The 13,884-nt window shown below is 36.5% G+C and overlaps 1 protein-coding gene across 1 annotated transcript in view; it reads left to right on the forward strand.

The window, feature by feature from the left end:
* STAG1 (stromal antigen 1) overlaps positions 1-13,884 on the forward strand; it is a 376,851-nt gene that overhangs the window by 203,061 nt on the left and 159,906 nt on the right. The window contains exon 7 of the mRNA XM_036742693.1: positions 13,004-13,208. Coding sequence (XP_036598588.1) covers positions 13,004-13,208 — 205 coding nt within the window. The remainder of the gene's footprint in view (positions 1-13,003; positions 13,209-13,884) is intronic.

Here is a 13,884-nt window from a genome sequence, read left to right on the forward strand (position 1 = left end):
TAAAATGTAGATAATAGTAGTGCCTACCTCCCAAGGTTGTTGTTTGGGCCAAAGAAGATAAAAAATTGTAAAGCATTTAGGAAATTTTAAAGCACTATGTAAATCCTAGAGTTTCTTATCAGCTATCATTTTAAGAGGAGGGAAAGCAACTCAGCAAAGTACCTCCACTCCTCTCCTCTCACTCTCTTAATTCTACACAGTCTGCCTCCTGACTTCATCTTTCAGTCTTAACTGTGCTCTACACAGTTGACCAGTGATCTCTTAATGCCAGATAGAATGATCTTGTCTCATTCCTCATTCTCTTTATCTCTCTGTAGCCTTCAACACTGTCAGTACCCTCTTCTCCTTGATAGTCTCTTCTCACTAGGTCTTCAGGATATTTCTCTTGACTACTGTTCCTTATCTTCTCATCTGACTGCTGGTTCTTCATCAAGGTCACTCTCACTAACTGTGATTGTACCATTGGGCTCCACCCTGGGTTCTCTTCTCTTCTACCTCTATACAGTTTTACTGGATGATCTCATCCTGCTCCCATTGACTGAGTTATCATCTCAATGTTGATGATTCTCAAAACTGTTTATCTAGCCCTGGCCTCTCTGTTGACCTACTGTCTTGCATTTCCAACTTCCTTCCAACAGTCTTGAACTGGATGTCCTACAGATCAGGGCGCCTTTAACTTTTTCCACTTGTGACCCCTTTTCAGTTTTGGCAGCATTTGGTATTACACAGCCTGAGGGCATGCACTTTGCAAAGTGCCCACGCTTTGTGTTCAGAACCAAGGCTGCAGTGAAGTTGTAGGATGCAGCACAGGCAAGCACTACCAGAAACATCACAGATTCGTTATGACTTTGATTTTTCTTGTTTTTAATTTATTTTTAAATTAATTAATTTATTTTTAGTTTACAACATTCAGTTCCACAAGCTTTTAGTTCTAAATTTTCTCCTCTCTCCCATCCCTCCCCTCCAAGGCGGCATGTAATCTGATACAGGCTCTACATATACATTCACATTAAACATATTTTTACATTAGTCATGTTGCAAAGAAGAATTACAACCAATGGTTTGAACCACAAGAGAGAAGAAACAAAACGAATAAGAAAAAGAGCAAATAGTATGCTTCAATTAGCATTTAGACCCCCCAATTCTCTCTCTGGATGTGGACAGCATTCTCCATCATGAACCCACTGGAGCTGTCCTAGAACCCTGCACCACTAGAAGAGCGAAGTCCACCAAAGTCAGTCATCGCACAATGTGGCTGTAACTGCGTACAGTGTCCCTGCCATTCTGCCACTGCCCACTGCAACTGCCATTCAGCACTAGTTCATACAAGTGCCTCCAGGTCCACCTGAAGTCCTCCTGTTCATCATTTCTTATAGCACAATAGTATTCTATTACATTTCATATACCACAACCCATTTAGTCACTCCCCAATTGATGGGTATCCCCTCAACCTCCAGCTGTCCGCCACCACAGAAAAAGCCACCACAGACATCCCTCTACATGTGGGTTCTTTTTCTATTTGTATGATCTCTTTGGGATATAGTCTTAGAAGTGGTATTGCGGGATCAAAGAGTATGCACATTTTTATAGCCCTTTGGCCAAAGCTCCAAACCGCCTTCCCAAATGGTTGAATCAGTTCACAATTCCACCAACAATGCATTAGTGTTCCAATTTTCCCACATCTTCTCTAGCATTTTTTTTTGCTAGTATTTTTATTTAAAATTTTTGCATTTATATTCATTAGGGAAACTGGTCTATAATTTTCTTTCTTTGTTTTGATTCTTCCTGGTTGAGTACCATATTTGTATCATTAAAAGAATTTGGTAGGATTCCTTTGCCTATTTTCCCAAATAGGTCTACATAGAATTGGAATTAATTGTTCTTTAAATGTTTGATAAAATTCACTTGTAAATCCATCTGGCCCTGGAGATATTTTCCTAAGGAGTTCATTGATGGCTTATTCAGTTTCTTTTTCTGAAACATGATTATTTAAGTATTTTACTAGTCTTCTGTTAATTTGGCCAGTTTATATTTTTTGTAAATATTTATCCATTTCACTAAGATTGTCAAATTTATGGGCATTCAGTTAGGTAAAATAGTTCCTAATTATTGTTTTGATTTCCTCTTCATTGGTGGTGAATTCACCTTTTTCATTTTTGATACTGGTAATTTGGTTTTCTCCTATCTTTGGTAAGATAAACCAAATCTTTGATAGATAAACCAAAGGTTTATCTATTTTATTGGTTTTTTCATAAAACCAGCTCTTAGTTTTATTTAATAGTTTAATAGTTTCCTTAATTTCAGTTTTATTAATCTCTCTTGGTTTTCAGTATTTCTAATTTGGTATTTAATTGGAGATTTTCGATTTGTTCTTTTTCTAGTTTTTTTAGTTGCATGCCAAATTCATTAATCTCCTCCTTCTCTATTTTATTCCTGTAAGCATTTAGAGATATAAGACTTCCTCTAAGAACCGTTTTTGATGCGTCTCATAAGTTTTGGTATGTTTCTCGTTGTCATTCTCCTGGATGAAGTTATTGATTGTTTCTTTGATTTGTTGTTTGACCCACTCATTTTATAGGATTAGATCAGGGCCGTCCAAACTTAGATTTTTATTGAAATAATAGACAATATATTTTGATTTGCCATTTTAATGTGAGAGCTCTGCAGTAGTTTGGCTGCGTTTACTAAAGCATTTATGCAAATTTCTATGCTTGTAGGAGGGCCGCATAAATCACACTGCAGGCCACGTGGGGCCTGCAAGTCAAATTTTGGACAGCCTTGGATTAGATTATTTAGTTTTCAATTGATTTTTAGTCTGTCTTTCCATGGCCCTTTATTACATGTAATGTTTATGCATCATGATCTGAAAAGGATTCATTTAATATTTCTGCCTTTCTGCATTGGATTGTGAAGTTTTTATGCCCTAGTACATGGTCAGTTTTTGTGTAGGTGCCATGTACTGCCAAGTATATTCCTTTCTATCCCTATTCAGTTTTCTCCATATCTAACTATTCTAAAATTCTATTCACCTCCTTTAACTTCTTTCTTGTTTATTTTGTGGTTAGATTTATCTAGTTCAGAGAGAGAAAAGTTGAGGTCCCCCACTGGTATAGTATTGCTGTCAATTTTTTCCTGTAACTCCCTTAACTTCAAGAACTCTAATGATCTGGATGCTATACCCCTTGATGCATATATGTTTAGTAATGATATTGCTTCATTGTCTATGGTGCCTTTTAGCAGGATATAGTTTCCTTCCTTATCTCTTTTAATTAGATCTGTTTTTGCTTTTGATTTGTCTGAGATTAGAGTTTTCACCCCTGCTTTTTTTTACTTTACTAATATATTCTATTTCAGCCATTTACCTTTACCCTGTTTGTATCCCTCTGTTTCATATGGGTTTCTTTTAAACAATATATTGTAGGATTATGATTTTTAAACCATTCTTCTGTCTGCTTCTGTTTTATGGTTTTTCTTTTGACCACTGCTTCCCTCCCTTCTATCAGCCTCTCTCCCTTCTCTTTTCCTTTTCCCTTACCAGTTTTTCCCTCCTTTCTATCTCTCCCTCCGTCTTCTTTCCCCTTTCTCCTCCAACTACCTATAGATAGGGCAAGTTAGATTTCTATTCGTAACTATGTTATTCCCTCCTTGAGCCAAATCCAATGAGAATAAAGTTCAAACAATACTCATCACCCTCCCTTCTTTCCCTCTACTGTAATATGTCTTTGTGCCTCTTCACATGTGATATAATTTAGCCTTTTCTGCCTCTTCCTCTTCTCTTCTCCCATTGCAATCTTTTTTTTAGCATTTAATTAGGTTTTTATCATCACATCAAAATAAACTTAAACCCATCCCCTCCATTTGTTTCCCTTCTATATGATGTAATAAAGATACATTTCTCAAGAGTTGTAGCATCTTCCTATACAGGGCTATAAATAGTTTGTCCTTATTGAATAACATGTTTTGTTTTTTTTTTTCCCCTTTCCTGTTTACCTTTTTATGCTCCTCTCTTGAGTCTTGTATTTGAAGATCATATTTTCTGTTGAGCTCTGGTCTTTTCATCAGGAAAGTCTGGAAGTCCCCTATTTTATTGAATGTCCATCCCCCCCCCCCCTCCCCGAAAGATTATGCTTAATTTTGCTGGGTAGTTGGTCCTTGGTTGTAATCTGAGCTCCTTTGCCTTATGGCATCTGATATTCCAACCTCTCTGATCTTTTAATGTAGAAGCTGCAAGGTCCTGTGTAATCCTGACCGTGGTTCCACAATATTTGAATTGTTTCTTTCTGGCTGCTTGCAGTATTTTCTCCTTGACCTGATAATTCTGGAATTTGGCTACAATATTCCTTGGCATTTACATTTTCTTCTATTTTTTCATTCTTTTGATTTTGTTTGACTGATTTGTGATGTCTTATAGAGTCCAATTCTAACTTTTAACGCATTGTTTTCTTCAGTTAGCTTTTGTACCTCCTTTCCCATTTGACCAATTCTACTTTTTAAGGAGTTGTTTCCTTCAGTGATCTTCTTTCCATTTTGTCAATTGTATTTTTAAATTTTTCTTCTAACTCTCTTATTTGACTTTTAAAATCCTTCTGGAGCTCTTCTAAGAAGGCTTTTTGCGTTTGAGACCAGTTCATATTCCCCTTTGAATATGGGTATGGCTTTGGATATGGGTATATTGACCATGTTGTCCTCTACTGGATTTGTGTTTTCATCTTTCCTGTCATGAAGATATTTCTCAGTTGTCATTGATTTTTTTTTTTACTACTTCTTGCTGATGTTGCTTGCCTTTTTTTCTGGCTTTTAAATTTGATCTCTGCTTCTGGGGCCCAGGGGGCACTGACCCAGACTTCTTGTGCTGGAGGCTAGGGCCCTGGTCACTGGTTTTCTGTGCTGGGGCTTCAAGTGCTGGCAGTTGGGTGTTGTAATGGTCTGGTAGTTTACCTTGACGTTGGCACTTGCCTGCTCTTTCACGCTGGGGCTCAGGATCTCTCACTGGTCTGCTGAGGTAAGGCTGACTTGCTGGGATGCCTCCTGTCCAGTACTGATCCCCTTCAGCCACAGCAAGAGGGACCTTTCCTGTTAAATCCCCCTAACCACCCCCCCCACCCCCACAGCTAAAAGATTGCCTTGCCCTGTCTTTCTGCTGGCTCTGCTATTCCAGGATTCTCCCTGGGGCAATATTCTCTGGGTTTTTCAAGGTCCACAAGAGAGGGTGAGAGCTGCTTACTGTTTACTTCTGCCATCTCGGCTCCTGGAAGTTTAAATAGGTGTTTTCAATCTATGGGCTGATAGCCACAGGAGTAGTTGCTGCTGCTGCTGCTGCTGCTGCTGCTGGGCCTGTGCAGGACTTCTCTCTCACCCAGTTCCAACAGACCCCCTCCCCACCCCCTCCTGTACTGAATTGCCACCGCTGCCAGTGATTCAATCTGCTGAGGTCTGCTCCAGCTTTCCTGTGGTCGAATCTGCACTGGTTCAGCCTGTGTGCTGAATTTTGCTCTTCTCCCAGCCAGGTGCAACAGGTCCCTCCTGTTGACCCTCCAGGTTGTCTTGGGCTAGAAATCTGCCACGCTCTCTTTTTGGTTTCTGCCAGTCTAGAATTTGTTTAGATTCACTTTTTAGAGGTATTTGAAGGAGTTTATCTGAGAGCTCAGGTGAGTCCCTGCTTTCACTCTGCCTTCGAGGCTCCACCTCCTTCCTTTATTTTTTTAATTAATTTTTGGTCTTTGTGTGTTCAGAAACTTTTTACTGTTGGGTTCACCACTCACAGTTTAAGAAATGCTGCTATAAACATCTTAAACTCAACACAACCAAAACAGAACTCTTTTCCTCCCCACCCTCAATGTCTCTGCTTCCATACTTCTCTGTTATTGTCAAGGGCCCCACCACCCTCCCCAGGCTTGTACCCTAGATATCCTCAATCTCACCCTCCTCTATCCAATCTGTTCCCAAGGCCTGTCAGTTTTACCTATGTAATACCTTTCGGATCTGTTCGCTACTGCCTTGGTGCGGGCCTCATTTTCTCATGCCTGAATTATTGCCATAGCCTACTGGTTGGTCTGCCTACCATATGGCTCTCTGCACTTCATTCCATCCTCCACTCACCTACCAAAGTGATTTTCCTAAAGCATATATTCAACCATGTCACCCCTCTCCTCAGTAAACTCCATAGGTTCCCTATCACCTCCAGTATGAAATATAAAATCCTCTGTTGTTCAAAGCCCTTTTGTTGAGCTTAACCTTTGTTCTAATTATTTGATGATCTGACTATAGAAAGACTACTTATATAGGAATGACTTAAGGAGATGGGATTTTAAAAGCTGTGTTTTCTTAGCACGCTTCAAAATGGGATGATTGAAAGCGCTGCACATATTTCTAAATATAATCTAGCCACTTTCTCATTTTCATTCATTTCTCAGACCAGCATCCTAATCATTGATGGAAAAGGGTGAGTGCTCTCTTTTCCTCTCGTCACCACCCTACCCCAATACAAACACTTATACCATATTCATTTGCTCACAAACACTCATGCAATATTAGTATTCTCTTCATTTATTCCTCCCTCCCTTATCCTAGTTCCCTCAGTGATTGCCATTGAATCCTGATTCCAGCTTCTTGACTAGGTTTTCAACTCACCAGCCATCTGTCTTAAGAATTCTCTCTATAGCATCTCCAACAAGTTGTTATACAACTTTCATTTGAAAGCTTCAATTGAGGAAAAACCCACTAATTCCTAAGGCAGGTCATCACACTTTTGAATATCTATAATTTTTTAAAAGGTCATACTGAATCTAAATTTGGCTTCCTGCTACACTATTATCTCATTTCCCTGTGGTTTTAAAAATGGGTTCTATTCCATGTATGACTAACCTATAGGCATTTCTAGTCAAAAATATAACAACTTTTTGTGAGTTTTGCTACTTCTATGCCTGTCACCCAAGGCTTGACTCCACAAGATTAGTGAGCCTCTGAACAGCATTGTTCTTTTGTAGATCCAAGCAAAAGAAAGTGTTTTATCGTGAAATACTTTTCTCTTTTTATTCTTCATAGAGTAATCTTATTCTTTTTCTACCCAAGCTCTTATGACCAGGATTTTCATTTTCTGTTTTCTTCTCTCATGGCTCCTTGGCATACCATTTTGTGTTGTATATTCCCTTCCTTGGGGGCACCTGCTTCCTCAAGTTGGCTTGGTTCAGATGACAGCACCAGGGGAACCTTGTTCCTGATTCATCATGCTATTGTTTCCCTCCCCTAGGACATAAGATATTTCACAGTGGAAAAAGAGAGTTCTCTACCAATTGATTAATTACATTAATACCTTCTCCTAAGTGAATTTCTGGCAAGGATAGTTCACTACTAGTCCAACAAGGAACTTCCTGTAGTTATACCTCCAAGCACTGTGTGGAAAGATTCATCAAATAGTTTGCTATAATCAGGTATGAAAAAGAAGAATGTTAATTTCAAATTAATTGTTCTCAATTATTTGCTTCTACATACAGAACCTAAGTTAGGTATATTAAGATAGGGTTTTGCCTTCCTTATAGAAAAGAATTCACTTTATCTCTAATTACTTTCAATACATGTTTTATAAAAAGCTCTGCATCTCTGGTAGGAAGCTGTGGTTATAATCCCAATCATGGTGTCCAGACCCGTTGCCAAAGTTTTTATTTGTATATGCTTCTCCTTAGTAACCTTAATAACCTGAGTCAGACAGTGTAAGCAGGAGTAGCCCCTCTTTCTATAGAGAAAATTGAGGCTCTGGGAAAACATGATTTTCCCTAACTTTTTAGGCCAAGTGGCAACATTTGAACTCTCAAACACTCACTGGTTGATGCCAGTGTTCTTTCCATTATGCCATACTGCCTAATATTTGACTTCTGTTTCCCAAATTCTTTGCTAAGTTCCATATTTGTCAGTTATCTAGATTTCCCATCTCTTCCTATTCTGACTGTCTCCTTGGATTTGTGGCCCCTTTCTTGCTCAGATTTTCAATGCCTTTGATCTTCAAAACTTACCTGAATACACTGTAACCTCATCTATCTGTACCATTTAAGGAATGGTTCATTCTTAATGAGTTTTCTGGATCATATAGTTATCATTAATTTCCAAACTTTTTATTTTAATTTTTTCAGTGGTGGTCTTTTAAAAATACATTGTAGACTTTCTTGCCCAAAAGTATCTGCATTGTGGTATGTAGTACATATGACTTAAGAATCTTTTGTCTCCTGAAACCTAAGTCTATACTTATTAATAACCTCACACCTTAAAAACCTAATTTTATAGTTATGCAGCCAATTTTTCCAATCCTTGAGTACGATTTCCAACTGCCTAAAGTCTGATTTAAAGTATATCCCCATAGGTAATAGCTTCTCAGAAACCTACCCTGACTGGGTCTTCTGAGCCAGGAGGCCATTGCAAGAGCTTGGAATCTAATAATGTCTGCCTTGGCCCTATAAGGCACTTGAGATAGACAATCCAGTAAATTTAGGTGCTACATCAATAGCAATTGTAGAAAGGATGAATCAGATTCAGTCATTTCAGCAATAATAGCTAGTATTTATAAAATGCTTTTAAAATAATTTTTGATGTCTCTTTTTTCACATGTCCAAAAGTTGCCTCAGTATCTGTCCCCTCCCCTTAAGAAAGCCATCCCATGTAACAAATAATTCAAAGAAAAAGAAAAATCAGCAAAACTGATCAGTACATTGAAAAGTCTTGAAGTACTTATAAATTATTATACCTGTACACCTTTCACCTCTGCAAAGGGGTAGAAATGTATTTTCATATCTTTTCTTTGGGGCTATACCTATTTTTTAAAAGTTTTGCAAAAATCTTTTTGATGGGGTTTTTGGGTTATTTTTTCCATTTATATTATTGTAGTCGTTATTTAGTTTCTTGGCTTGCTTACATCATTGTAATGAGTTCATATAAATCTTTATGCTTCTCTGTAGTCATCATTTTTTACATCACTTACAGCAATATTCTGTTACATTCATGCATGACTATTTAGCCAACCCCCAATGTGTGGGCATCTACTTTATTTCCAATTTTTTTTTTTTTTGCCATCTCAAAACATGCTGATAGAAATATTTTGGTGTTTCAATGGGGACTTTGTTCTTATTGATGACCACGTTGGGATTTAAGCCTAGTAGTGGAATCTCTGCGTCAAAGGGTATAAACATTTTAGTTCCTTTATTTGCATAATACCAAATTGCTTTCCACAGTGAATGTTCCAAATCATAGCTTTATCAGTGACTCACACTAGTGTCCTTATCTTTCCACAACCCTTCCAATATTGACTTATTCCCATCTTTTGTCACCTTTGCCAATTTGCAGGGTATGAGGTGAAATCTCAGGATTGTTTTCTCTTATTAGTAATTTGGAGTATTGATTTAATAGTTCACAGTTCTTTTAAGAACTGTTGTCTGTTGGGGAATAGCTTTTGGTCTATATGAATTTGCTGAGTGTTTTTACAAAATCTTGGATGCAAAAGCCTTATCAGAAAATTTTGATGCAAAAAATTTTTCCCACTAGGCCCCTTCCCTTCTTTATCCTAGGTGCATTAATTTTATTTGTACAAAAGCTTTCAATTCCATGTAATCAAAGGTATCTATGGTATCTTTTGTAATTGCCTCTATCTCTTCTTTAGTTAACGATTTGTCTTCTACCCATAATTGTGAGAGGTATATGATCTACTTCTCTTATAGTTTTTTGTGGTGCAATCTTTAATATTAAGGTCATGTGTCTATTTACCTGTACAATAGGGAACAAAGTGTTGGTCTAAGCTTAATTTCTCCCATCCTGCATTCCAGTTTTAGTAGCAGTTTTATTAATTAAATGAGGTGTTCTTTCTTAATTTGTTTTCTGGTTTCTTAAACTTTGGGTTGTTGAATTCCATTTTTTTCTGATTCTTCCTTGTCTAGTGTTTTCACTGACCAACCACTCTTTTTGTTTTAAACTAGTACCAAATACTTTTTATGGCTATAGCTTTATAAAATAGTATAGGTCTGGAAGTGCTATTTCTTCCCCACTCCTCCATCCTTGCATCTTTTCATTATTTCCCTTGTTATTTTTATTTTTCCAAATTTATTTTGTTATTATCTAGGTCTCTATAGTATTCCTTTAATAATTTAGTTTGCATAGCGTTAAAATTGTAAATCAACTTTGGTAGTATTTTCATTGTTATAATATTTGCACAGCCCAGCCATGAGAATTAAATATTCTTCCAGTTATGAAGTTGCTTTTTGTTTCCTTCAGAAGCACTTTGTAATTAAATCTTTGGTGTATCAATTGCCAGATCATTAATTTATGCATTTTTTATTTATGTGGAATGAGAATTCTCTTTCTGTTACAGCCTCTTGGATTTTATTATTGCCATAGAGAAATGCTGTCAGTTTTTGTGAATTTTTTTATAGCCTGCAACTTTGTTAGTGCTATATCTCAATTTATTACCTTGACTGATTCTCTGTGGTTTCATAATTTCTTTTTAGGAGCAGTTAGGTGGCACAATGCATCGAGTACCAGGCCTGAAGTCAAAGAATCCTGATTTCAAATCTCTCCTCAGACACTTACTACCTGTGTTAAGTTAGGGATGTCACTTTAACCTCTGTTTGCCTCAGTTTCTTCATCTGTTAAATGGAGATAATGATAACAGCTGTTTCCCAAGGTTATTGTGAGGATCGAATGAAATAATAATTGTAAAGCATAGTGCTTGGCACCTTGTACATGCTATATAAATGTGGTTGTTATTTTTCTTTCCCCTTTGCCTTAACTGTCTTGATATTTCTTGTCATATTGGTATAGATAGCATTTCCAGCACTATTTTTAATAGTGATAATGAATATCCTTGCTTTACCCCTGAGCTGACTGGAAAAGCTTTTAACAGTTTTCAATTACATGTTTGCTTTCAGTTTTAAGTAGACTGTACTTGTTAAGAAAAAATGCTTATATTTTATGATTTCTTGTATTTTTCGCAGAAATAGATTTTGAATTTTTAGCAAGGGCATTTTTTACTCATATGCAGAAATGCTTTTGATTTATGTGGATTTATTTTACTCTTTTTATTGTTAATTTATTTTTAGTTTTCAACATTTCCTTCCACAAGATTTTGAATTCCAGATTTTCCCATTTCTCCTCTCCCCCTACCCCAAGACTGTGTACATTTTGATTACCTCTTCCCCAAGTCTACCTTCCTGCCACACACACACACACACACACACACACCCTTTCTCTTATCCCCTTCCTTCTATTCTCCCATAGGGCCAGATAGATTTCTATACCCCATTGCCTGTATATCTTATTTCCCAGTTGCATGTAAAAACAGTTTTTAACATTTCATTTTCAAAAATTCCCTTCCTCCCTACCCTTATTGAGAATGCAAGCAGTTTGATACAGGTTACATGTGTAGTCTTACAAAACATTTCCAGAACAGTCACGTTGTGAAAGACTATGTTTGCCTCTGTCCTGTCCCTCTCCCCCATATATTTTGTTCTCTCCTTTGACCCTGTCCATCCTCAAAAGTATTTGCTTCTGATTGCCCCCTCCTCCCATTTGCTCTCCCTTCTATCATTTCCTCTGCCCCCATTCCCTTCCCCCCTACTTTCCTGTAGGGTAAGCTAGAGTTCCATACCCAGTTGAATGTGTATATTATTCCCTCCTAAAGCCAAGTCTCCTGAGAGTAAGGTTCACTCATTCCCTCTCACCTTCCCCCTCTTCCCCTCATGGATTTATTTTATGTACATGGCTTTACTCAACTTATTATTTTTGTTGCTCACAGATAGATTGAAACAATGTAGTAAAAATGATCATAATACCTAAATTAATTAGATTGTTCAGTACCATGCCAATCAGACTACCAAAAGAGCCAAGGGGGGAAAACAGTGAATTTGATCTGAAAGTACTAATGAAAGTGAAATGGGCAGAACCAGAAGAATAATTTATACATGGCAGCTCTGTTAAGACAATTTAGAAAGACTTGAAAACTCTGACCAATGCAATTACAGACCACTATTCTAGAAGATTAAAGATACTGTATACTACACAGTAGACTCAAAATAGGACATAAATTTTGTATACAGCCAACGTGAGCATTGCCTTCCTTGACTATGCATATTAATTTTTCTTTTAGTCAATTGAGATGGATTGGGGGTGATTAGGTACTAAAAAAGAAAAGTTGGGCATTGACAGTTTTAGAAAGTCCCTTTTCTCCCAGTAAGGATTCATAGACTCTAACTCTAGTCATTGAAACAGATGACGTTTACTGATTATTTAGTTGTAAGTATGATACCATATAAAGTGACCATAGAAAGATATAAAGTGCAAAACTTTATTATTATAAGAGATACGCTTTATACCATCTGTAACCTTGCTTGACATATGGTTATAATCATTGAATTTCACTTCTTGATACACCATGAAGAAATATGCAAGAAAAAAGTTGTTACAAAAGACCTATATCCAGCCTCTGAACACAAAGGGTATCGGTTCACATACCACTTTTGATGCATTCTAATCTTTGTGACTTTGGAGAAATCTCTTAATTCTATGAGACTAAGTTTCCTCATCTGTAAAATGATCAGGGTTTGACCAGATCACCTCCTGAAGTCCTTTCCATATAGTTGGTTATACTGGAAAGGCATACATGTTATACTTTTACTGAGTATAACTCCCGGCAGTTTGATTAACTCTTCTTTTAAATATTCAGATGTGTTGCTACTTGATATGTATATGTATGTGTGTAAAAAATGTTTCGAATTGACTTATCAAATATAATTCCTTTAAGTGTAATAAGATTTTCCTGCTTATTTCTTACTTTCCTCTTTATTCTTGGTAGTTTTATGAAAGCTAATATCATGATTGTTGTTCCTGCCTTTTTTTTTTTAGTTCACCTAAAGCATAATAAATTGGAATAGGTAAAGAGAATGCAGCCCATACAGGGGGACAAAAATATTTTAGAGCAAAGTTTAATGCCCACACATTTTGATATAGTTAATTTTTTTTTATCTTATAGGACAGTGGCGATTATCCCCTAACTATGCCTGGACCTCAATGGAAAAAATTTCGCTCAAACTTTTGTGAATTTATTGGAGTTCTGATTCGACAGTGTCAATATAGCATAATTTATGATGAGTATATGATGGATACAGTTATTTCCCTTTTGACTGGTTTATCAGATTCCCAAGTCCGAGCTTTTAGGCATACAAGTACTTTGGCTGGTGAGTAAGCTTGATTTCATTAGTATTTTTTCAACATTTTTGAATTTGGTTTCCCCTCATTTAATTAACTTCTTAAAACTAAATGTCAGTATGAAATAACCATTGTACTATTGGATGAAAACATAATGTAGTTTATTTTCTTTGTTATGTTCTTATGAATCATTTGAATTTTATGTGAATTTAATGACAAAACTTTTTAATGTACTTTTAAGTGAACGTTCTTTGTAGACCATTCACACTTCAAGGCAATTACTGTGACAATCCTCTGTAGATTCCAACATTTTTCCATATCTTTGTTTTATACCTAAAACCATTTTGGGAAGCTCCTTGAGAGTACTTAGGCCATTTTTTTAGGAACTCAACTAATCAATACTAATTTAGAAATGTTTTTAATTCATATGTATTTATTTTTTCATTGTGTAGTACAATTTCATGTCTTGACACATTGTCATCACATTTATATGAGGGCATTCTATGAAGTTATCAGAATTATGTAATCTTAGACAAGCTAGAGCTGCACAAATACCCCATCATTTTGTACATACAGAAATGTTCATTTGATTAAAAAGTAATTGTTTCTTACATAGAAAAAGTAACTAGTTATTTTCACTCATTAAAGTCGTCGTTTTGACACTGTACAAACACTCATAGTTAAATTTATTCATTACTTTTTGTG

Source organism: Trichosurus vulpecula, chromosome 2 (assembly GCF_011100635.1).
Source record: "Trichosurus vulpecula isolate mTriVul1 chromosome 2, mTriVul1.pri, whole genome shotgun sequence".
Lineage (NCBI taxonomy): Eukaryota > Metazoa > Chordata > Mammalia > Diprotodontia > Phalangeridae > Trichosurus > Trichosurus vulpecula.